We start from the raw sequence: 27,232 nt of genomic DNA, 5'->3' as shown, positions 1-27,232 counted from the left end.
CCAAAAAAGCGGGGAAAAAAAAAAAAAAAAAAAAAAAAAAAAAAAGATTCTGAAGAGAAGTGTCATCTTGCACAGAGAGGCAGCATTAGGCTGACTTTGATTTGAATACCAATTCACCTACTCAGCCACTGCCTAACTTTGGGCAATTATTAACGTGGTACTCAGTCTCCTTGCCTACAACACAGGGCTGACCACCCTCCTCCCAGGGTCACTGTCAGGATGAGAAATAATATTCAACCTCAGCCCAGTATCAGCACAGGGAAAGCACTCACTCAATAAATGGAAGCTGTTGTTGTTATGACTAATAAAAAGAATTTAAAACATCTTTATGGTCCATATAGTTAAGGCTGAGATTTCTTCCTGGGGAATAATATAGCATATTTGTTTATTTGCTTGAAAGAATAAATAAAGAGTCAGTAACCTATCAGGACCATTTTTAAACCATAATCAAGTTGCTCTTTTACCACAGACATATCCATGAACGCCCACCTTCACAGAATTTAATGGCAGTCCTCAGTGCCCCCCACCAACTAGACAACCAGTTTTAGGACAGTAGCCACAGTACATTCAGCTGAGTATCATAAAGATAATTTCAATCTATTTTACCCTCACCATGAAACACTTATAGTATACATATAACTATTATAGTACTACAAGCACAGGTTTTAGACAGATAGGTCAGGATTAGCCTGTCTCTACTATTTGCTGTCTAAACCTTGTTAAGAGTCAGAATCTTTATCCATAAAATGGTGAAATAACTTCTATTTCATGGTGCCATGAGGATGTGAAAATGAGACACTGTGGATAAAATGCTTAGCAAGGCACCTAGAACATAGTAACTAACACTCAATAAGTGAGAGCTGTGACAACCCTGATATGGAAATCATCAGAGCTCACAAAGCCGATGAACATTTCCCTACGTCTCTACAATGAGTCCAGAGCAACGTCTATCTTCCCTGTAAAGTAGTGGTATGAATGCTATCATCTAAGCAACATTTCTTACAGGCAAATAAGACATGAATACAAAGCATCAGGTCTTACCCCATGAAGTTAAAAACTCAGCAGCATAGCGATAGAGGCGGTTCATGATCTCAATCACAATGGCATAAATGATGCTGGGCACATACAACAAGACACTGGTCCACTCAGACCCACTGTTCTCATGCAGATCCAAGGCCCAGGCCTCCATGTCAAAGTAAATCATCATGACATACAGAGAGAAATAGAGGCAGAGGCACACAAACGGCAGAGAGACCAGGTAAATGCGCAGCTGTCTCTTGTAGCTGGGATAGAGAGGTTCTTCCCTGCCAGTGATGGAATTGATACCCAGGATTCCATGAAATCCTGGCCGGGGCTCCTCAAACTGTCTCTTCATGACCAGTGTCCCCCACCTGTAGGTCATGTTGGCACAGCCACGCTTCCACACTTCTAGGATCACTGTGGACCAGAGCAGGTTGAACGAGGCGAAGATCACGTACTTGTCATAGTCTTCCCACACGAACAAGTAGTAAGGTAGCCCAATGACAGCCATGGGGATTAAGGCAAAAGTGAAATATTCCAAAAATCCAAAGTAAAGAGCGATTGTTTCCCCGAAGTAGCCACGAATATTGTCTATGGTGGAAGGAAAGAAAGAACTTAAGTAGAGACTACCAAAGACTTTTTTTTCAAATCATGTCAAGTTAGCTTATTCATTTTTTAGTTAAGTGAGGATCATTTAATATCCTCATTTGCCAATCAGTATGTGGTGGTTAGCTGGTCCCCCGTGCAGTATAAAGAACCCATTAATCTGTGTGGCAAGCCCAGCATTCCCCAGTTTAGGGCCCAGGGCTCAATTGCTGGGGCTGCTCTGCCAGGTGCCCTGGCTGTTTCCCCTTTACTTCCTCACCTGATGCATACCTCCTTCCCAAAGGAAAAATCACCTTGGAGCTTGCCCCAAATCTCCAAGGTCCTAGTTTAAGTTCAGCTATGGCCATTGAACCATTTTAATCTGGGGGCTTAATTTATGCTCCCCACTTTTCTCCCACTTTAGTGTTATAGTTATAAATACTCTTTTCAAAGAAGACTCCTTGTCCATGGTATCCTGCTCTCCCTACTCAAAGATACATATTTTCATCAATGTGTCACAACAAATTTTTCAATACACTGAAGAAAAATTACTCAAAAGCACAAAACAAGATTCTACACATTAACTTCTAGAACAGCCGTGGAACTCATTTTTCTATACCTTCATATAAGCACTAGGCAGAAGAAGGTCCAAGCAACATTACTGCTAATATCTGTGAACTCAACACAAGCTAACTAACCTAACAGTGTGTTCGCGAACACACTGCCAACCTTGACCACATGGGGAGTGCCTGGATCATAAGAGCATCCTGCACTGGCACCAGGGTGGGATGCAAGAGGTGTGGGGAAGTGTGGCAATTGGAGTTATTATTTCTTAATTAACTACTTACAGTGAAAATGTAATTTTTTAAAAATATAACTCTATCACATCAGTCTATGGAGGTGGGTTAGGATGAACTGGGGTAAGCCATTTTCTCCTATCCTTAACTCTTCTAACTAACCCAGGAGCAAATGAGAACAGTAGGTATAATGAGGTCACCTCAAATCGGAATCAGGATAAAGGATATCCAATCAATGGAGGAAAAAAACCCCAAAAAACACTACTCATGGTGCTGGGCTCCAAATCAGACATTTCCCCTTATTGATCTTGGGGAAGCTCAACATTTGTCTGCACCCTGGCTACATCACTGGTCCCAGCACTCCTCAAGGGCTTCAAACTCACTGCCACCCATGCCCAGCCTTCACCACCAACTCCCTTACTTTCTCAGAAGTAGCTAATAGAAGGTATCGCCTTGTAAGTCTTCAGGCAATATTAAAATTTACTGGCATTTAAATGCCAAAACAAAGTAAAAAATTTGTTATTATAAGTCTAACATAAAATGACCATTATATGATTTAGAACTATTGAAAACTCTTCCTTTCAGGGAATTTAAGAAAAATTCAAAACGCAATTTCAAAGTTTGATCTTAAAAACAATCTTTGCTTATTGTTGCAACATTATAATAGTTGCTTTCAGAAATGGAAATTAGAAAGAAAATTATTTTAGAAAGATTCCTTCAAACAAAATCAAAAGAGAAATGCCCTATAAAGAAAAAATGATAATGCTTACAGTGAAATTTACCAGCTTAATTATAATTCTTATGCTTAAAAAACATAACCAAACCAACATGTGAACATCTACATTGACATAACTACATAAAGTAATGTTCAACACATACCAAGTAAATTAATAATTATTCTTATAACTGTATTCATAGAAAATGGATAGATCCAGTAATATACACCAAGATACTGATGAACTACCTCAAAAGATGTTCAGGCCTGCTAGTCTGTTCTAGGTATGAGTACAACTTGGCCCACTCTAAATAATTAGCTCTACAGAAATAGAAATTTTTAAAAACCAAATATTCAAAGTCAAACTAAATTCCTATAAAACTGTTTTACTCCAACTCTGAAACATGTTCATGAAGGCCACTCTGAATTGCCTGTGGTATTGGTGAAATCTAGTGAGAGCTTGTGATTCAGTTGATTTAGAATGGTATTAGAAAGTAAAAAAGAATAAATAGGTTATCTCACCCATCTTATTCCCAGCCCCCCACACACACACATTTTCCCACATGCAGCTGGTGAGCCCTGCCTGGCAGAACACTAAATATCTGCCCAAGGAAGATGATGGACCGTAACTTTTCATTAGCAGTATTCCTCTTCTATAAGAGAACAGGTGCTGACACATACCTATGGGCTGATACTTTAAAGTAAACCGAGTGTACCAGGTGTCCTCAAGTTTCTTCAGAGCTTCATTATCATGCAGTGGAAACACCTGAGTCACAATGCGAGCCGTAAGCAGTCTTCTCACTGCAGAGGGAAAATGTGCCAAATGACATAAAACAGATTGGAGATTGCTCATGAAATTCTTCAGCAAACACTATACGGACACTCCAGTAAGAGAGGAGTACTACACAGAGGTCAATGTCATCCTGCCTACTGCACATGTGTATATTCTTTTGGTTTTTCAGAATGTAAGTATCTTTACTATTGTCTTTGACTATGAAAGCAATACAAACTGAAGTAAAATTTTAAGTCATAGAGAAGTGTACAAATTAGAATATGAGGCCCCTGTTATTCTCTCCCTTCCCTCCAAAATAACCCCCATAATAGCAATTTAGTGTACAAACATTTCAAAATATATACCCACAAATATATACTTTAAAAACAAAAATGGGGGGCCGGCCCGGTGGCACACTGGATAGTGCGCCGCTTGGGAAGCACGGCGGCGCTCCCGTCCGAGGGTTCGGATCCCACATACAGACCGGTTCCCGCTCACTTGCTGAGCGAGGCGCGGGAGCAACGCCGAGGGTTGCGATCCCGTTGCCGGTCCCCGGTCCAGTACGGGGGCAACACTGAGGGTTGCGATCCGTTGCCGGACACGGAAAAAGACAAAAAAAAAAAAAAAATGGAATCATTTTATATATATCACATTGCTCTGTAATATTTTCTCCTGTGGTAGTATATAATGAATATTTTTCAATGCCAATATAAATAGAACATGAAATATACTTTTAAGTGTCATAATATTCCCTTGTATGAAATGCTATAATTTAACTAATCCTCTATCGAAAAATATTTTTTTCCCTTTTTTTGCTATTATAATGTTAACATTCCTGTACAAACACCCTTTCCCCCTGTTTACTATATCTCCTTAATATATTTACTTAGAAGTGAAATTGCTAGGTCCAACAGCATAAGTATTTTACATGTGAACACATATTACATAATTGCCCCTAGAAAAATGTTACCAATCTGTTCTACTACTATATGAAGGAAGAATGAAGTTCCTTTCATTCTCGTTGATACTGAGTATTTTCAATAATTTTCATCTTTTCTAATCTAATAATAAATGCTTACATTCAGAAACAGCAAATATCAAAATCAAATTAAGACTTCCTACTTTTCAGCAGTCATTTGGCTAGTATGGTTTTAACACGCATACACATATGTGGACAAGACTAATTTAACCAAAGACAGTATCTCCTGGCAATATTAAATTTAAATGGGACATTCTCTCATCCACAGTAATTACTTAGAGTGACTCACTGTAGGGAAGGGATGTCTTCAGATCCTCAAGAGGAAGTGCGTTCAGTAGATACGGAGAACTCAAATGCAATGCCTTGTGCCATATTTGGGGAGAGGGGATATTTTCCACACAAGTTCCTAGCATAGTCTCTTTACTAAAGAATATGGCTGTTTATAAGATGGAATTTGCATCAAGAAAGGATGCTTTGCTGTTTTCATCCACTGATAAGCTTTGAGCTCCTTAAGGTTTATTAGCTCAACTCTTCCGACGGCTGCCCCCCTTATCTCTTATCTACCTGTCACCAAATACAGGGATGAGAATATCAGGCATGAGAGCCCTCAATAAGGACCGGCAAATAAAGGTCTACAGTATGGAAAAGAAACATGATTGAAGTTTTCTATGTAGAAATACTACATATAACAGAAAGGGACAGTGTATTCTCAGGACAGATCCCTATCATTAAATCTTCAGAGTAATTTAAAAGTAAACCCAACTTCTTAGAAATGAAAAAAAGATAACAAAGAAGAGATATCTGATACTAACAACAGGAAACAGTTTGGGTCTAAAAAAGGTTCTTAATATATGGTTCTTATAATTATATCTCATAAGTATGTTATACAGAGGAAAAAAGTTTTTAAAAGGTAGGGTTGTAATGAACTCTTTTATGACTGAAAAAGGTAAATGCTCAAAATACCAGTAATTAGGGTAAAAAGACATGGTTTAATAAGCTTCTGTTGTTATCAAACCCATTTTTTAATATTTTTATTCTAAAGAGTTGCACAGGATTTTTCTTCAGCTAACATGAGTTAAAGTTGATCACCCACAACTATTGAGATTCTTAGCCCTTATTTGGGGATGCACAAGCTGTAGTTGATTCTATTACTATCCTTTTCAATTACTGCATCAAGTTTTTTAACTTTGAACTGACTTACAGCATCTAAATTATTATTTTACTTTTCTAAGTTCTTTTTCAAAAGATGACTCTATTCTTCTTTCAGGCAGGCATAAAAACCAGCTTGTATACTTCTAAAAATAGGACTATGAACCGAGGACTCAGGGAGAATATAAAGCTGCAGGTCCTAAATTACTGGGCTTCTCCTCACCATCAATGCCAAAAGCATGGTTCTGGTCTCAGCTTCTAAAAATAGAGGTTTGCTTTACTTTTTAAAAATCCTTCAACATTCTCATGTCACTAAGAACGTAATTACTAGGAAGGAGCCTTACCTTCAAGGAAAATATGATGCTGTGTGGGCCTATTTAAAGGAAGCAACAACTTAAACCAGATTCCCTCCTTCAAGAGTGCTGAATGATCTCTTGTCAAGTACTGGGGTTATGACTACTATAGCCATTGAACAATCTGCCAAATAAATCAAAATCTAATTTAGGGGAGACTATCAGTACCCTGGTTTATAGTAGGGCCCTCTAAATTAGATAATGCAATATTAATACTAACACTGCTTCTGTCTTTGGTTTATGAGACACGTGTTTAACTCAAAAGTAAAAATAAAAACAAAAATGTCTCTCACAACTCCTTATGGTGTCTCTGTGCAACAGGGAGGAGCAGGTCACACTGCCCCCAACCCAGCAGAGGGGTGATGCGCCCAAAGAACACCAACAGGAGGCGAAGGCTGGTAGCCTTGGCACAATGAAGACACCCCTCGCTCCCTGCACCTGCTGCTGTGCCAGAACCCAATTCGAGTACTCAGGCATCAACAGACCACTCCCATCTTAGTAAAGAAAAAAATGCTCTCAGGGATACCTATGTTTTCAAACTACATTTTTATGCTACTGTATTGTGTTCATCCCTGCTTAATATAAAAACCACAAATACATATGTGGCAAAATACAGTGTGTGTGTGTGTGTCTGTGTGCTGTACTACAATGGCTGAATCTCCTCATGCACATTCCCACTACATGATATTTACTTAAAATCTACTCTATTATTCTTATAAGACTGGTTGAAGATTTTAGAAGACAGATTGTATCTGACCACTTTCATCTACCCATCCTTATATATAGAAGATATTCAAAAGAAGCTACCATAATGTTCTAAAAAAATAACTACACAATATTAAACACATAAGATGTCAGATCCCATCAGTCAAAATATGGTAATTGTCTGATAGACATTTTGAGACAGAGCTTTAACCTAAAGTAAGTAACATCCCTTAGGATACTGTTAATATGTAAATAATCTTGGATCCCTTAACTCCTCTTTCTACAGAAAAGTTTTCATTAGGCTATTTGCATGACTGTTGACTATCAAGAAGCAATAGAAGGTAGAGTCTAAGACATGAAGAGATCTTAGCTCATACAGAACCCAGCAACGAAAGCTATCAAGACGAACACTTGGTGACTAAGACACACAAGGAGCCAAGGTCTAGTTCTCCATGTTGCTAGTTGTTTGGTGGAAGAGCCCTAATGTACACATCTCACAGTACCACCTAACTGCTTCAAAATCATGCTAATAATGAAACAACTTGCTATCTACTTAACAAAAACTTTCTATCAAAACACGACATTTTGGCAAGCAGCAAGCAAATTTATAACTACTGTGTGTAAAATGAAAATCAAATTAAACCTAAGATATGGAGAGTGTTTCTCATGAAAGCCCTGGCCACCTCCCACAGTGCTGATGGGCATCACACTGAGCAGGCTAAAATCTCTCCTCTAACCAGCCTCAAAGAAGAGGCTGCCCAGGGAAGTGGCTCCCACAAAACTGCAAGGCAAAATAAGCCTTCCCACTTATTTCTGTGGATTAACTTAATGAAAATGCAGGATTTTAAGTTACTCAGTTTTATTAGTTCTGAAATTTGCACTCTGAAAATAGGTCACAGTTTATAATTATGCATATACCATTTCGTCTTCAACCAAATATTCTGATATAAAACTTAAATGATGCAAAGACAACACAGCATTTTTAAGGATTACATTTTCGAAGGCATAAAGGGAAAGAATAATGCAGAATTTAAAATCCAGCCTTAACAACTTAAATGACTCTTATCTCAGATGGTATAAAACTTTCAAATGACCATGACTGAGATGATTTTATTATCTTTGTATTTGGTACAAAAAAGAAAGAAAGAAAGAAAAGGAAGGGAGAGAAGGGAGGGAGGGAGGGATGAAGCAGGAAAGGAAGGAGGATGCTTGTTTACAAAAGTCTCATCCTGCCAGCAAGAAACTTATTTCTATTTTGGCTTCAAGACACCAAATATACACCAAGGGAAATATATTTGTGTATTCCTCTAAGGTTTTCATTAAGCTAAAAATTTCTCTCTTTGAAGCAACTAGGAGCATTTGGAAAACTGCTGCTCCACTGTCCCATCTGATGAAAGAGCACACTCACTCTTCTCTCTGTCTCAGCAACACCTAAGAGGATGTACCCGTGCAGAAACTCATAGGTGGAGGCAGAGATTTCCACATGCTGGTCTGATCAATGTGGATGAACAGGAAGAAATGGGATGCTTACAGTAACAACCAGAACAGTGCCTCAGTCTGCTTTATATTTTATTTGATGCAGTACCCAGCTGTGTCTGAAAACATGCCTTCCCACCAAGAAATTAATAAAGATTTAAAATTTTTGGAACAGCACCAAACAATTGCTTAAATATAGAATGTGGAACTCCTCACTACAAATGGTGGCAGAAAGATACCTCTGCCCTGTTCTTGTTCATGATATCAAGTTAAAAACAAAGGAAACAAGAAACAGAAAAAGAAACCTTTATCTTTGATGAAAGTAAGAAAAAGCAAACTAAAACCCCCAATCACAAAATAGGAAAAGAGGCCTTGAAAATCAGCCCAGGGTAAGCCAAGAGCATCGCTGGGCAAAGCAGGCAGAGAGCAGGATTCTCCTGTGCACTGAGGGGTGGGAAACCACATTCCCCTGCCCAGAATGTAGGCAAGAGGATGCATCGTGGACCCCAGAGCACATCTGCTTCTGCCTGACAACATAGCCAGTCAAGAGAGGAAGCTGGAGGGGGAAAGGGCAGGTCTGCCATGGTGAAAGAGCAAGCTGCCTGCTGGGACCCAGGGATGGAGGGTAACTAGCTCCACAGTGGTAGGTCTGGGTTGACCAAGGGATGCCTAAATGCCCAACTCAACAAAATCCCCTGCAAGAACGGGGCTCCACAAAGGCTCTCTACAGGAGAGAGAGCTAAGACAACTCAGGGAGAATGCATTGCCAGGCACACTGCTAACACAGTCCTCTAGTGGAAGCCCCCAGAAGCCCTCTCTCCAACACAAATACTTCCTTTTAAAAACAGCCAGCCTGAGAAAAATGGGGATTCATTAAAAAATAAGTAATAATCACAAAGAAACTGGCATAGAGCCATGCAAAAATACTACAAAGAAAAAAAGGAAAACCAAACAAACTACGAGGAAAAAAACCAAAAAAGCATAAACAAAAGGCAAAGATGAAACACAGCAGAAAATCACAGCATCAAGCAATGAAAAACTATGAAATTCTTAATGAAATTAAAGAAATTAAAGCAAACATCACATTTCTGAAATTAAAAATCAAAGAAGAGCCATGAGAGCTGAAGGAGAGAGCTCAAAAAACCAATGTAAGAGAAAAATGAAACTATTTTCAATTAAACAGATTCAAAGTCATAATAAAAGCTACAAAAAAAGGAAAAGGCTGAAAACACAGGAAAAGGTAGACAAGCCTAAGAAAGTTACACAAGAACAAATACTTAAAAATATTACAGAGAGGCTGGCCAGTTAGCTCAGTTGGTTAGGGCGCAGTGTTGTAACACCAAGGTCAAGGGTTTGCATCTTCATACCAGCCAGCTGCCAGGGAAAAAAAAAATTACAGCAAATATGTAACAGTCCACACATATATAACTGACACTCCTAAACATAAGAACACAGCAAATACAACCAAATAATTCTTCAAAAGTAAATGAAGAAAATTTTCCTGAAATAATGGTAATCTTTAATCTATTTATGGAAAGAACATATGTCCAACAAAAGAACTGATACGAGATAATCAACATCAAGACATATGCAGATAACTGGAAATGTAGACAAACAAGAACAATGAGTGCTTACATTCAAATTTCCTGATACCTCCCAAAAGCCATGCAGATCAACAAGGAAAGTACAAGCATCCATAACATAAGCCTACAGCATGTCTCAGAGATGGACACTGTAATGTGTAAGTCAGGCAATAAAGCACCAAGAATCAAGAGAGTTCTGGGCCACAGTCTAGAATGGTGGAGGAAGCCCAGCGGGGGCTACAGAAAAGAATGGGGAGGGCAGAGGGGTCCAAGTGGTGCAGGAACCAGACAACACCAATGGAGATTCACTACCCTCCTTCAGGAGAGGGCCCCAGGCTGAGTGGGAACTTTTAAGAACAGGTCTGAGACCTGATAGGTCAGCATACCAGCAGCACAAGGGGCTGAATGGAAGAGTTTGGGAAGTGCACAGAACAAGAGGTGGCTGACTTGGGAAAGTACTGCCTCTGGGACACGCAGAGGGGAGTTCCTGGGAAAGTAACAGTCCTTGGAAGCAGCAGCCTCTGGGGAAGTGAAGGAAGTAAGAAAGTGATTAAGAGTCCTACTGAAGCAAGACCACACATCCCATAGGATCTCCTGCTAATGGCTGATATAGAAATACCCTCAATATTTTAAAGGCAAATGAGAAAAATTAAGGAAAAAAAAAAGAAAAAAACACAGAAAGCACAAAGACAGACATGAAAAGGGGAAATAACCAGTAAATCCTAAGAGTTAAAAAGATCCTGAGAGAAATTTGCACACATCAATTCACATACATTTAAGAGACCTAGAAAAAAATGGAAACTTTTCCAGGAAAACATAATTTACCCAGATTGACCCCCAATAATGATGGAAAGTCTAAGCAAACCAACTTCTATAGCTGATTTAGAGAAAACTATTCAAAAACTTAATCTATAAGCAAACATCAAAGCCAGATGATTTCATAAAGGAATTCTACCAAGCCTTTAAAACATAGATTAGATTTTGACTACATACAGTAATAGAACAAAACAAAGACAGACAGACAGACAGAATGAAATCTTAAACTTCATTCAGAACATGTATTGTTAATATTAAAATTAGCATGGCTCTATAAGCTATTTTATGTGACCTGTAAGGTAAAGCAAGTCAGTAATGATGGTAATGTTATTAAGAATCAAGGTTTTCAATGTATGTAAAAAGAAATATAAATATAATAGCAAAGAAATTAAGTAAAATCCTATAATATTAAATTTGAACTGAATATATCAATATAGATTCATGATTTTTAAAAAATATATTCAGCCTTTTCCACCAAAATGGGGAAAAAGATGACAGCCCATATAGTAACAGATTTTTTTAAAAGACAGAAAGAAGCAATTTCAACAGAAAACGTAACCTCAAATAAGATAACCCAACACAAACGCCATTTATTTAAACAGTATAATTCACTTGGTAAAAAAAAAAAATCCTCAATTAGACTGCAAAGCAAAACCCAACTATACTCTGATATGAGAGCACCATCTAAAATAAGTGGCTGAAAGTAAAAGGATGGGCAAAAACATCCTAGAAGATACAAAATGAAATAAAGCAAAAGCCACAAGATAAGGCTGAATTCAACAAAACAATAAGCAAGATGAAGAATAATGATTTATAATAATAAAAGGTACAATCTACAATGAAAATCTATCAAAAATCTTTACACAGCCAATAACACAACTACAGAATTCATAAAACAAAAGCAAAAGAAAATACAAAGAGCAAACTGGTAGAAACATGATGAAATTCCCATAGTTGTTAATCTCTTAGGCTACAGTGGATCAAGAAAACAAAAACAAAGCACAAGAGATACAAAAACTATATGGCAAAATTAACAATGAACATGTAATAGAAATAGTCAGAAATATAACAAAAAAAAAACCTAAATACTCATCATATGAATATTGATGCAAAAATAATAAATAAAATAACAACAAATGGAATTCAGTAGAAAAGTAAATAATACACAATAAGCAAGTAGAGTTCATCATGGGAATGCAAGAATGATTTAATATTAGAAACTCTATTAACATCACTTACCATATTGATAATGTCAAAGATAAAAATACAAGAGTCTACACAGATGCTGGAAGAGCATTTGATAAAGTTTATGGGCACACAAAAAGTTCTTAATAAAGTAGAAGAAAGGGGTACTTTCTAAACATGATAAAAAGTACCTAAAGTCAAAAGCCAACATCATGCTGAATGTTCATATACAACAAGCATTCTCTTTATAAATCCAAGTGATCACTGTGAACAGTAATTTGGCAATATCTACCCCAAAAGATGCATACACCATTTATCTAATAATTTCACTTCCGGAAATTTTCCTACTTTGTTTATAATGAAAAAAGCAAGGTCCAAAATGGTATGTACAATATAGTCCCCATTTGTCTCAGCATGTGTTCTCTCAAACAATATTTCTGTAAAGGTACATAATAAGGAGGGGAGAGGGAGACTTGGAGCACTGGATAGGAAGGAGACTTCACTTTTCATTGTCTAAATTTTTAAACTGTTTAAATTTTTATCATATACCTGTATTATTTTTTCAATTGACAAAAAAGTAATAGAAAATAAACGTGAAAATTGCAAAAGGCTTGGGGGAAGTATTTTCCTGTTATAGGTTGTACAAATTGAAAAGAATAATTTAAATGTCCACAATACAGACTATATGCCCTGTTCTCAGCATCCTGAATACAGTTCAGAATGGTCTAGAATAAATGCTGTTACCTAAAAAAAAAAAAAAAAAGTGGAAATAAACAATTTATGCTAAGAAAACACTCCAAAATTCAAGAAAAAAGAAAGATTCAAATTTTGAAAAATTCTATCAAGGTAAGGCAAAATCCCCATCACAGGACAGTAAGGAAGGTTTATGAGAGAGAGAAAGAAGGCCTTCTATTACCCGTCAAGTCTGAGGAAATCAGGAAGACCAGAGAAGATGCAGCATCACCTATGAAGAATTCATGCCAAAAACTTGCAGTTTATAGGAAATACAGAAGAGAGAGAAACAATGAGGAAACAATCAGAAAACCCATAATCTGAAACAATCTATAAGACAAATGGCCTGGTCTCTTCAGCAAGTAACAACCAAATAAAAGGAGTGATCTTTGATTGGATCCTGATTTGAACAAACAAGATACACCTAGTGACAACTGGGAAACTATGAATATGGACTAGTTTGGTGATCGGTCCTCTTGGGTAAAGACTGGAAGGTAGTATTACACTGACCATTAAAAAAAAAAAAAAAAAAAAAAAAAAACCAGAATAGCTGACACAGAACTGTATATGTTTAAAGTGTATTTTAGGCAGCAAAAATGCTCTGCGGCCTTCCCACTATCTGGATTTGAAGCACACTTAGAATTATACACTGTAGTAAACTCTTTTATTCTTCAAACTAGCATTCTCACAAAAATGGAATTACACAAAACCAAAAAGTTGCAAACTGCTAATTAATGCAGGTTGATAATTAATGAAGATTGCATTCAGGTATTATGTCACTTTGTAAGTCTTCTTAAACTTTTGTATGTTTGCATGTGTTCATACCCAGTGAGATCAGAGGAAATTTAAAAAAGTGCTTCAGGAAAAGACCATGTCTGCCTTCACAGATTTTCATTACAGTACAATGTTTAGGCGTAAAGTAAACTTTGCTAATTTTAACTGAGTAATATGTGTATGTGTTTGCACTGAATTTTAAGCAAACTGCATGCTGAGTCCTTGTTAAATAAATAGTGAACCATATAGAACAAATATATTGATTTAAAGGTGCAATATAATGAGGCTCTAAGGGCAAAAGATATGTTCATCAAAATATTGTTAATGTAAATAGTGTTAAGTTTTTCAGTTAAGAGAAAAAATAAAGCCTCTGTAATTTGCTATTTATGTCTATTAAGAAAAATTAGTTGCATTAGGATGTGTATTTGTGAAACTTGTTGATATAATGACTTACATAATGATTTTCCTGGATACAACTTTGCCTGGGGGTAACCGGGGATCATTTTTTCATCTCTAGCTCTAAGATTTTCAAGTTCATGTTTGATAATAAATTGACATTCTGCCATTGTGAGAAAATCATCATTGTTATCTAAAATAAAACAAAAATTTCCAGTTATTTTCTCAGAAATAATCAAAATAAAATTAAGTAATGATATTCCAATAACCTGGGATTATGGAAATAATGATGAAAATAATAAAAAATTAACATAAGAAGTAATCAAAGTATAAAACTGGCAAACTAAATAGGACATAAAGCTTCTTAGATATTCTATAAGAATAAAAAAATTTTGCCTTCACATAATACAATTCTTCAATCATTTTAATAGTTATTATATTACATGGTACAAATATTCAAAAAGCACATATTTGCTTGATCTCATTAACACCAATGAGCAGAAAGCAATATGTTCTTGATTCTAACAATATTTTAAAACAGGGATGGAACTGAGGAATTTTGCCTATATGGCAAATTCTCCTCCTCCAAACTCTTCAGCCCATTCTATTCCCCCTGGAGTCAAACGCCACTACCATAAATGAGAGAGAAGAAAGTCTGATAAGAAAATAGTGTCTCTTTTTGACAGGTGAATCTTCTTAAATGAGGTAAATTTCACCTTGATTGTTTATTCACTAAGGTATAAAAATCCAGAGTGAGAGAGTCTGAAGATGTATAATCACATCTTCTAACTCTGAAAGCCCTGGAAATCAGACCAGTTTGATTCTGAAGCCAAACTCCCATCCTGATATCACAGCTACCCTGGCTTTCCCAGTTCCTTCCATAAAATATTCTCTTCTGAATCTGCTTTGGGGCCACAAAAGAACCCATTACCCTACCACATTCAGTAGGAGGCAGAAAATTCAGGAAATGAGGTTTCTAGGATATTAAACTACTACAGTGTTGTTATTATAAGATCTTTCTACATCAAGACAGTGAATATTCATTATTATAAGAATCAGAATAGAATAATAGAAATAAGGTACACATGGCCTTATATATTCATCTGTTCCAGGGGTGGCAAAGTATGGCCCATGGACCAAACCTGGCCTACCACATGGTTTTATAAATAAAGTCTTAGTGGGATACAGCCTCACCCATTCATTTACTTATGGTCCAAGGCTGCTTTTTTGCTTGCAATGGCAGTGTTGAGTAATTGCAGCAGAGACCAGATGATGGCCCCCAAAGCCCTATTTACTATTTAGCCCATTACTGAAAAAGTTTGCGGACTCCTGATTTACTCATTAAAAACTTCTTTTTGATAAATTGATTCTGATAGACACAAAGAATTTGGGGCTTACCATCAAAACCTTTGAAGTTCTGTCGGGTTCCATATGTGAAGGTTCTCATGGTGTTATCATTGCACTCTTTCACCAATCCCACTGCTTCTGCCCCCAATAACAATCGAATCTTGGAGGCACCAACAAGATATAAATTCTGATTTTCTAGTGTTTCTTTCTCATATTTATTTAACAATGGTCTAAACAACAACTGAGCACCTTCAAAAACAAAGGATAAGCACAATCTTAGAAACATACAAACAAAAGTTTCAAAAATGAAAATCTTCTAAATAAATACAATGTTTCTAGTTTGGTAGAAGGAACGGAAATTATATTAACAATTTTTTTTTTTTTTTTTTGTCTTTTGTCTTTTTTCCGTGTCCGGCAACAGATCGCAACCCTCAGTGTCGCCCCCGTACCGGACCGGGGACCGGCAACGGGATCGCAAGCCTCGGTGTTGCTCCCGCGCCTCGCTCAGCCAGTGAGCGGGAACCGGTCTGTATGTGGGATCCGAACCCTCGGGCGGGAGCGCCAGCCGCGCTTCCCAAGCGGCGCACTATCCAGTGCGCCACCGGGCCAGCCCTATATTAACAATTTAAATCCATGTTCCAAGTAATTAAGAAATATAAATTGGGGATAGTTCTTTACAGTTTAAAATAAATACAAAAACTAGAAAATGTAGCAATAAGAGGTTTGCCATTTACTCAAATTAGAAGTAGATATAAGAATCCAATATTTATTATATCGAAGTATAAAACTGCACTGAGCAAAAATATGGAGCAAAAGGATGCAGTTTTCTTAATAGAAATGTAATAGACCAAAATTTAAGAAAATCAATTTGAAATAAAATATTCCAGGGAAAAAAAGCCACATGTGTAATACAATTACAGTGGAATATAACAAATTTTAATACTAGATAATAAAAAGCAACTTTTCAGTGATTTTTCCCATAAATTTCTATATTCAATTAGGTTTAATGACATTTTTCTTAAATAAGTTCCCAAAACATTAAGAGTAGATATTATGATTTGATATTGTATTATAATTATTACTTAAAAGATTATGGAGAAAAAGAACTTTTTTCTAATTTTTTATTTCTGCTTACATCAAACTTTTTAAGGTACATTTATTTCTTTACTATTTATCCTCTAGAGATGATTGACAGGAATTATGAAAAAATGAATCAGATTGCAGCAGGATAATGAGGAGAATTTATATTTCCCTTAAAAAATGTATTATTTAGATAATTTATAATAAAGGTGTTAAAATGTTAAAGGTAAATAAAAGGTATATTCAATTTACAAAAAATACAAATGGTTCTTAAATATAAGATCCTTAACCTCACTCATAAGAAGATAAATGCAAAAACTACACCAAAATTCTATTTTCACTTCTCACACCGCAAAGATGGAAAGTTTGATAATAGGTTGCTGTGAGTGGTGGCCATGGAGGTGTCCTGCTCCTTCCAGCCCTGCCTTCAAGAGAATCTCCTTGGAGGAGCAGGGTTGGCTGCCAGCCTCCTGCTGCCACACCTCACAAGGAGGCCATGCTTCCCCCAGCTGCTCCCAGCCATTGGCTGAGTGTGCTCAACATGGATTTCCTTTAAAAGGCAACTCTGAGGGCCGGCCCTGTGGTGCACTCGGGAGAGTGCGGTGCTGGGAGCGCAGCAACGCTCCCGCCGCGGGTTCGGATCCTATATAGGAATGGCCAGTGCGCTCACTGGCTGAGCACGGGGTGGGTGACACCACACCAAGGGTTGCGATCCCCTTACCGGTCACGAAAAAGACAAAAAAAAAAAAAAGGCAACTCTGAGCCTAGCTGACACATTCTCAGAACTGTGCTGTGGTTGGAGGCTCTTCTTCCTCAATCCTTTTTCCTTCCCTCTTTCTTTTCATAAGACATACACCAAAGTCTGAAGGCTCACTATGCCTACTCCTGCCCCCCCGCCCCCCGCTTATCTTTCTGTAAATGCTTCCCTCAATAAACCTCTTCTGCATCAAATCCTATCTTGGCATCTCTTGCTTGGAAGATCCAAACTGGCACAGTGAGTGTGTGGAGAAAGGCACTCTGAGACACTTCTGGGGGAGTAGAAATTGGGATAACCTTTATGAAGAACCATTTGTCAATATCTTGTCTTGAAAATGAGGAGTTCCCATCTTCCTCCCCCTAATCTACCTTCCCCAGAAGCAATAACTTTCAAATTGTTCAGGTGATTCTTTTGTTATTTGCTTTCATGTCACCAAATAACATGCTTTACAGAGCTATTGCTTGATTTTTCAGTTTTAAGCCTTGAAAGATGAGAATTTAGCTCTCATTCCTCCCCCCACCCTCACCATTCCCATCACCCCATTCTCACAATACAGTTGTATCATCAGTAGTCAGCACTTATTATGACTACACGTTATTTATTGCTGAGCCTTACAGTAAGCTATGATTTTCCTTTCCTGCACTTTCCCTGAAGTTGCTGTCCTGTTTTATAATATGCTAAGTTTATTATATACTTATCAAGAAATCAATCCCCCAAGCTCTCTGCCAATTGTCTGTCTCCCCTTGATACACTGACATGAAAGATACCCTATCAACCTCATCTTAGAGAATCTATCTCCACTCCTCCCTCACACCTCGTTGGCAGCTGGGTGGCAACAGGATCCTAGAAAACCTTGCCTTCAAAAACAAAGATATTTATACCACTGCCTTCTACCTTCCACTGTCTATGTTAAGAAGTCTGATCCTTTATATCTGTCCTACTTTCTTTTTTCTGGAAGTTTGTCATATCTTCTCTGTCCCCAGGGTTCTCAAACTTTGCAGTGATATGCCGTTATCATCCACACTGCTGGGCAGTGGGTGGGCCCTTTCAATCTGAACAAGCATAGCACCAGTCTTCAGGGTCTTCTTGATGACTTCTCCATTCTCTCTGTTCTCTTTCTACAATTCCTTTTATTCAGGTGTGTACCTCTTGGATTAGTTCTCTAATTTCCTTATCTTTTTCTCTCATACTAATTCTTTACCTTTTTGCTCTTCTTTTTTTTAGTTTTTTGTCAACATTATCTTCTAACTCTTATATTGAGTTTTTAGGTTTTGGCTTCATATTTTCACTTCACAAGCTTCTTTGTTTCCTAAATGATTATTTTTATAATATCCTATTCTTGATCTTCTATCTTTCCGTAACTCTGAAACTGAGATTTTCATTCTCTTTTGGTTTTCTTCTTCTGCATAGCTTGTTGCTTTTATCTGTTTGTTTAGTTTTAGCTTTCTCTTTCACACCAGGATTTTCCTCAGATGTTTGGCAGTCTTTCGTTGTATGCTCATGTTTAAGAAAGGGGCTCTAAGAGGCTAAACAGAAGTTCTGAGGGCTTAGATGGAACTTGTCAAAGTTGGCCTTCAATGCAAGGAGGTCTGACCAAGTCATTTTCCATTGGCAACCCCCTGATTTCCATACCTTTGGTTACTTGTCTTGAGTTACTCAGATTCTCCAGAGGAATACTGTTCAATCTGCTTCATAAATGGTCTGAATGTGGCTGCTAGTATTTTGGAAACTGAATTAGGTATGGGACTGGTGGGGTAGGGGAAGAAGGAATGATATTCAGTTAGCACCTTCTTTTCAGTACAGAATCTCTGCCAAAAACTGTGCATAGTGCCCCCACGCCAAAACCAGGCATCTGACCTTCTCCAGAGGATAAATCTCAAGTTTTCTGCTGGGGTGGGAAAATATGGAAGGGATCCAGGAATCTATTTCTTAAATGTATCTCAGTCAAACCTCTTTTTTCTGGTACTACTTTTATCCCCACCTCCACAGACCCTCAGTGTCCCTAATTACTGAGTCTTTGGGGGTAACTGCAGTGTAAACCAAATTGCACCTCAACTTTCTCCCCTGCCAACTTAAATTTTGGCTTTCTCAAATCTGAGAAGTCAGTTAATACTCATATACCTGTTTTCTAGCATCTAAAATTTTGTTGCTGTCCTATCTTCTCCTTTCTTCTGTCAATGTGGACTTAATGTCTTTTACATAAAAAAAGAACGTTCTCTTATTTTTATTGTCGTTTTAATAGGAGTTTGGAAGAAAATAAAAGTAAACATGAATATTAAATACACTATCTTTACCTGGAAGATCCAGAATACTTTTATGAAAAGTTCTTTCATGATCACCCAAGCAGTGTAGAAAGATGCCCCTCCCCTCCCCATCCTTGTGTGTCTCTAAAGGCACACAATCAGCAGGAGAAAAGGCCGGGAATATACTGGAGTCTCTCAAACTAAGACACTATAAATGCTCTTAAATAACAAAAACTTTAAAGAAGGGACTCAAGTCCAGTGAAACACCTCAAATTTCAGCAAGCAAATACTCTTTTTTTTTTTTTTTTTTTTTTTTTTTGTCTTTTTTGTGACCAGTAAGGGGAACGCAACCCTTGGCTTGGTGTCGCCCGCACCGCGCTCAGCCAGTGAGCGCACCGGCCATCCCTACATAGGATCCAAACCCACGGTGGGAGCGTTGCTGCACTCCCAAGCACCACACTCTCCCGAGTGTGCCACGGGGCCGGCCCGCAAATACTCTTGTTTTAAACTTTCCTTTTGATTCAATTCTTTAAAATTTTTTAAAATTCCACTTTGATTCGAAATTATATTTTTAAGAAATCACTTCAGTTTACAGTCACAATTTTTTTAAAAAGGAGTAAGTTTAGCGCAGTGTTTAGAAACTTAGTATAATTTAAGAAGGTGTTTTGTGTAGTTTATAGAATGTTTGCTCATGTAAAACGCCCTCAGCCTTCTCACCACCTTCAACAGAGGACTTAAACCTTGGCTTGCCCCTCCGAAAAGCACTGTCAAAGTGTCATCTCACCCTTCCTTTTACTTTTACAGTAAGTATACATATAATTCATTTGTAAATATCATGCACTGCTCTATGACAGCTCTTCCACTAACTTTTTTTTTACCTGAATTTCCAGAAACTGGCATTCAGTCTCCCTACCCTGATGAGAGCATCCGTGCAGGCAGAGACCATATTTATCTCTCCTGCTGCACCATAACTGACACCCAAAGAACACTCAATACTTGTTTGCTCTTTTGACAAATACTTATTAAGCACCTACTATGCACTAGACACTGTGCTAGGCATAGTGTTTAGAGCTGTAAAGAAAACCTCTCATGTTGGTTACAGTCTAATGTTGATTTAAGACCTCCTTTCAAACCCTAGATAAACAATAAAGAGCAAAGAAATAAACATTAGTGAATAAAATATACCAATGAAAATTGTAAAACATGTTTGCAAATATACTTTTAGACACTGAGCATGACTAAGTCTGAGTAGTAACTATTTTACTCACCTCCATCTTTCTTTTTAGCAGTAATTCTGTTTTTCAGCCATTCTTTGGTTTCTTCTTTGGCATCCTGAGCAAGTTCTATGACCACCAAAGGTGTAAAAGAACTCTCGTAAGTATCCAAAGCTGATAAGGTCACTTTCATCTTCAACAAACTTGCTGAAAATTAAAATAAAATGCAAAAACGGGTTATTATGGGAAAGAGAAATATGCTGTAGACTATTTGCATTTTCTCTTAATTTACACCTAATTCTGGCTTCTAAGATAACAGCAAATTTCTCATGATAAAGATGGGTTATATGACAAGGCTCAACCAATGGTTCAAAGCACATGTGGGAGCCAGGCTTTGGAGAGGACACATCCTTTGCTGTAAGCAGCTCAGAACAGAGCAGGAGAGACATTCAGGTGAATGAAGGATAACAGTACAAAATATACTTTCACACAAGAGGAATAAGAAAGTATTTACAGCGGATGTGACACCTGAACAGGATTTAGAAGAATGAATAGTTCACCAGGTAGAAAAGGGATGGTACTCTAAGCAGAGGAAATAGTATTTCTGTACAAAATAATAATAATGAATTAGCCAATAGGTTCAGAGAAATATAAGTGGCTAGGTATGACTAGAGGATCAACTCTGTGTAGGGGGAAGGGAGGATGGAAAGAGCTGATATCTGACTGGGGCACCCGATTACAAAGGAAATGGGCTTTGTCTAGTATACAATGGGAGTCACCCAACTCATGATGATCAGGGAATTGATGTAGTCAGTATGGAGCTGCACTGTGGAGCTATTACAGATCACAAAAGGTCAGCTGAGAGTGTGGGAGACCAGTTAGGATGCTACTAGAAAAGTTTAGAAAAAGCTGATACTGTCCTGAATGGTGGCAGTTGAAGAGGTAAGGTTAGATTGGAGGTAAAATCTACAGAAGCTAATAAATGGACTAAATGGAATGACTAAAAAAAAAAAAAAAATAGAAAAATGTTATTAGATAATGAGTAGTCAGACTGTAATTATACGGAATTCTTTATGGCACCCATCTTAGCTAGGCAGAACCACTGCTATACGTTTCCCCCAAAACTACACATTCTAATAGTGACACATTAACAAAAACACAAGCCGCTACTTTCACTTCCAGATAGCAGATCAGGAGGTTCACACAAACCTTTCTGCTGAAGACAAGTACACACACCTACATGCATATAGGTACACAGATGTATACAATTATATATATCTATGTATAATTTTTTAAAAATGTGTCTGTGAATATCAAAAAGCCAACAAGGTAGGCCGGCCCGGTGGCGCACTGCTGCAGTGCGCCGCTTGGGAAGTGCGGCGGCGCTCCCGCTGAGGGTTCGGATCCCACATACAGACTGGTTCCCGCTCACTGGCTGAGCGAGGTGCGGGCGCAGCACCGAGGGTTGCGATCCCGTTGCCGGTCCCGGTCCGGTACGGGCGCGACACTGAGGGTTGCGATCCGTTGCCGGACACGAAAAAAGACAAAAAGGAAAAAAAAAAAAAAAAAAGCCAACAAGGTAGAGGGGAATAGCGGAGCCCTATCCGGAAGAAACAGAGAGGAAGCTAAGCATTTGCAACCAGTTTCCCTGGGGCCTCTGCCAATCTGGGAAGAGGTAGCTGAGAGGGTGAGGAGCTAAGCAGGGCTCCTGTTGGCCATGAGAAGCTACCGGACAAAAAGTGTAATTAGTACAGAGCCCACAAAGGAAAAGGGTAAGATAAAATCCCCACTTTGAACTGGGACCCTAAAAGGCTACATCCTAAAGATAACAATGAACCAGAAATAGATCACTCCTGAGAGTAATTAAATTCTAGGTTCATAACATCTAAATCAATAGACAAGTTAATATGCATAAAAATGAAAAGAAACAACAAACAATAGAAACAAACACACAATAGATCCAAATAATGGAGTTAGTTGAACAGACTTCAAAATAACCACCATATGTTCAAGCAACTAAAAGACAAGACTGAGAATTCTGGCAAAAAACTGGATATTATTTTTTAATGGAAATCCTAGAATTTAAAAACATAAGAAAGGGGAGGGAGGTGGGAGGGGGGCTAGTGAGGAATTGTTCAACAGACACAAAGAATGATTGTGTATTGTAATGATGAATAAACTAACTATACTGATGTGAACACCACACACTGTACATGATTATTGAAAATCAACATTGTACCCACATGTATGTATAATAAAAAATAAATAAATAAATCAAAATATAATTAGAGTTGAAATTAAGAATACAGGGCAGTCTTTACAGAAAATTAGACAAAGCTAAAGAGAAAAAAAGTCAATGAACTATAAGATAGAAGAAAGTATTTAGCATAAAGCCCTGAGAACAAAAAAAGAAAAAAAATACAGAAAAGAGAGTAAGAGACAGGAAATACAAGGAGTCCCAGAAGTAAAAAGGGGAGATATTAGCACAAAAGCAGTATTGGAAGAGACACTGACCAAGAATTCCCCAAAATTGACAAAACATACCAAGGCACAGACTTAAGAATCTCTATATACAGGGACCAGCCCGTGGCTCACTTGGGAGAGTGTGGGGCTGATAACATCAAGGCCACGGGTTCAGATCCCTATATAGAGATGGCTGGTTAGCTCGCTTGGGAGAGCGTGGTGCTGACAACACCAAGTCAAGGATTAAGATTCCCTTACCGGTCATCTTTAAAAAAAAAAAACGAATCACTATCACCTCAATCAGGATAAAGTAAAAGAAAAAAAGCACAGTAAAACAACAGAAAAACCAATAGAGAGAAAATCTTTAAAGCAGTCAGAAAAATAAAGAAAAGATTCTTTGACGGGTAATAATTAGACTGACAGCTGACTTCACAGTAAAAACAATGGAAGCCATCACATCTTCAAATGAAATAGTATCTTCAATGTGCCAGCAGAATACTATGGCAATGCAAAACTGTATACTCAGTCAAAATATGCTTTGAGAATAAGAGAGAAATAAAGATATTTTCAAACACAAATTGAGAGGATTCATCACCAGCATACTCCCACTAAAGAAAATGATGATAAAGGGTGTTCTTAAGACAGAAGGAAATGATCACAGATGATCTAGTATCTGGAACATATCAATCTTCTTTTCTTCTTTTACAATATAGGAACTCCCCCATCCTCTTTTAATTTTAATTCCCTTTACTGAATGCCCACTGCATATGAGACACTGTACTACATACCTACATACAAGAATATGATTCGACTTAATCTTCCTAACAGCTCTACAATGTACACTTTAAAAAATCAAGAGCAAAATCAAATGAAAAAGTTAAGTTACTTTGCTAATAAGCTCACAGGAACCAAGAAAATTAACTTTCTATGATATGAAGCTTAAAACTAGAGAAAACAGAGTCATTAGAGACATCCAAATTCTATGTTTTTTCCTACTAAACAAAAATCTTAATTTTGAATTGTCTACCATACAACTCTGATTGAAGATGAACTAGAACGGAGTTCAAGATAGAATGACAATGAAAGTGAAACCACATTACAGAATTTGCTGGCCTAGAGCAAAATTAAATGTATCAAAAATAAGTTAAACAGCCCATAACAAATATTAATAACAAAAATGAACAAAAACTACTCAGCAGCCAAAAAACAAATCTCAAGACAAAATCATGACCAATTGAAGACAACACTGACAATGAACTGACAACTAAGGATCCTTCCTGACAATCTGGAGAATTCCAACCATTTACATGCACGTGTATGCAGATTAATCTTTACAACTTTATCAAGCACTGAATAACAGCCAGACATCTTAGTAGACTACTGAATTAGAGGATTCAATAAATTCTAGAAACATACCAATTTTATTTTATGAGTACTATATATTAATCCTTAATAATTTCGTGAGCAATTAATCAGTATTCCCTACCAATCTATAAAAATGAAAGTCTATGAAACTGTATCCTATTGGTTGAAATGACCCACAAAAGGACCTACATTTTAGGATCAGTTTCGGATAAATTTAGGAGAATCTTCAAGGACTTGTCTAGGGTTTCCATTTCTAGTTCTCTACCCAGTCCTTTGTCTTTGGTTTCTGTAGCAGAGATTCCAGGTGCCCTTTGAAATTCAGTCTCCCTTCTTTGCCTAAGCATGTGGCTAGACTATATTTCTCAGCTTGCTGGAGTTAGGTGGATGTGAAAATAAATTCTAGCCAATGGTATGTGAACAGAAGTGGTGAATGCCAACTCCAGACCAAGGCTTTTAAGGGAGTGGTTATGCCCCCTCCGTGTTTTCTTTCCCCTTCCAAGGAAGGGCTCCTGAGATGGTAGAGACACCACACAGAAAAGTCTGGCTCCCTAAATCACCGAGGAGATCTGAGCTGCCCACCAGTCCAGGAAACCTGCCTTCAACTGTTACATGAGAAACCTATTACACTTGAGCCTATTATACCTGTGGGGATCTAAACAATGCAGCAGTTTAGTTTACTCTGATTGATACAGTCCCTTCATCTTGTTTTGTTTTAGTGGTGTGGGCTTTGGTATAATTATGCTTTTTATTATAAGCTGTCTAAATACTATTAGAATGTAATGATTAAGAAGAGGTTGATCTCTAGAGACAGATGAACCTAAATTCAAATTCAACCTCTTAGTTATGTTGTCTTAGGCAACTGATCTATGCTCTTTTGTAAAGTAGGACTAATAAGAGCACATACCACATTGTGTTGCTGTGAGAAGTGAGAAAACACATGCACAGCGCAGTGCTTGCCACACAGTAGGCATGCAACAATTGGTAACATTTTTATTATTGGCTACTATCATAAATATTATAAACAGAATATTACAACTCTGGACTTAAACTCTCTTCAGAGAAATTCTGATCAACTCTGATCAAGTTTCCAACTCTAACCCGAAAGAGCAAGCATGATACAGGTGACAGCAAAACAATTAGCTATAGGATAGAGAAAATCTATCTAGTGATCCATGATGTGTTTAAAGATGGTCTTGTTGGACTGCCCTGTACTTGCTGTTAAAAAATATTAATAACACATTTAGAACCACAGAAAATAAAACAACTCAATTTAAATTCAAAGTTATCACAACCTCTTCCCTTAGCCTTCAGGATACTTTATTATCTTGATTCTGTTCCTACCTCTGTAAACTCCTTTCCCCTCTTCTGGCTTCTCCCAACACTATCCACAACGTGTGTCCCAGACACAATCCCTAGACTTCTACTTTCTTTCTATATATTCTCCCCCTGCAAAACCTCTTTCTTTCTCTTAACTTCAAATTCTAACTTCAGTGTTTATGTCTTCACATTCTATGTCTCTACTTGTGTCTTCTAAGTTGAGCTCCATCAGGAGTCTCCAACACTCTTAGAAACTGTCTCACTAACACTTCTGTTTCAACATATCCAAACTTAAACACATAAACTTCTCCCCAGCATCAGCTTCCTTTCCAGTTTCCATACCTTTCCTCAAAGGTAGCTTGGTTACCAAGCTTGGAAAATACTGGAGTCAATCTGGAGACCCACAAATAGAGTCAATCACTATGGCCAAAAGGCCTCCTTCTAAAATGTTTTTCATGTGAACCTCTCTAACCCAGTGATAATCAGATTTTCAGACTTTAGACTTACTCTGACCTTGTACTTCATATAGGCATTAATGACTCCAAAGTACAAGTACAAATCTACTCATGTGAACAATCACAAAGCAAACTGGCCGCCACTATATAACATTTTTGCTTTCTTCAGTGGAAATCACAGTCCTGCAGCAATCTGATCAAACAGATCCAGGATGTCTGGCTTGGACTGATCAATATTTTTTTTCCTTCTAACAAAGAACATGTTTTATTTGGGAAACGCAAGTCTTATAAATCAATGCTGGATTCAAATTATATTCCAAATGCAAAGGGAATGCTATTTAAACATACCGGCCAAATTAAGTCAACATGCTAAGTTCTATGAACGAAATCAGATCAAGACAGGATCTAGTACTCACCTCCAAATAGCTAATAATGTGGTCAGAATGTTTAATGCCCAAAAGTTTTAGATCATGCAAGGAAGGATGTTCTACATAAGAGAACAATATGTGTAAAATCAATGAAGCAAGAATAAAGACAGCATACGAAAAGAATGATAATAAGACAGGCCTGACCAGACTAGGAGCTGTTTTATAAGCTGTAACCATCTAAGGAAAGCAAATCCTATAGATTACATCTGACCCAGTGGTCAGTGAGGAGTCCCTGTAGGTTTCTGAGAATTCTGTCTTAGAATATGAATCTCAATAGGTAAATGTCAGGGGTGAGAATAAAGGTGTTCTTCATGGTATTCTTTTAACTCTCCTAAAAAATTATGAAATTTTTCATAATAAAAAGTTGGGGGGGGGCCGGCCCGGTGGCGCACTGCTACAGTGCGCCGCTTGGGAGCGCGGCGGCACTCCCGCCGAGGGTTCGGATCCCACATACAGACCGGTTCCCGCTCACTGGCTGAGCAAGGGGAGGGCGCAACGCCGAGGGTTGCGGACCAGCCGCCGGTCC

The 27,232-nt window shown here is 37.7% G+C and overlaps 1 protein-coding gene across 1 annotated transcript in view; it reads right to left on the bottom strand.

Moving 5' to 3' along the window:
- Positions 1-27,232, bottom strand: part of ANO10 (anoctamin 10) — a gene marked incomplete at its 3' end in the record, with an annotated part of 158,990 nt that overhangs the window by 120,878 nt on the left and 10,880 nt on the right. The window contains exons 2-6 of the mRNA XM_008576792.1: positions 20,733-20,885; positions 15,436-15,633; positions 14,096-14,230; positions 3,799-3,918; positions 1,042-1,611 (exon numbers count right to left, since the gene is read on the bottom strand). Of these exons, the coding sequence (XP_008575014.1) occupies positions 1,042-1,611; positions 3,799-3,918; positions 14,096-14,230; positions 15,436-15,633; positions 20,733-20,885 (1,176 nt within the window). The remainder of the gene's footprint in view (positions 1-1,041; positions 1,612-3,798; positions 3,919-14,095; positions 14,231-15,435; positions 15,634-20,732; positions 20,886-27,232) is intronic.

Source organism: Galeopterus variegatus, unplaced genomic scaffold, assembly GCF_000696425.1.
Source record: "Galeopterus variegatus unplaced genomic scaffold, G_variegatus-3.0.2 Scaffold1402, whole genome shotgun sequence".
Classification (NCBI taxonomy): domain Eukaryota; kingdom Metazoa; phylum Chordata; class Mammalia; order Dermoptera; family Cynocephalidae; genus Galeopterus; species Galeopterus variegatus.
This window is presented reverse-complemented; position numbering and strand designations above follow the sequence as displayed.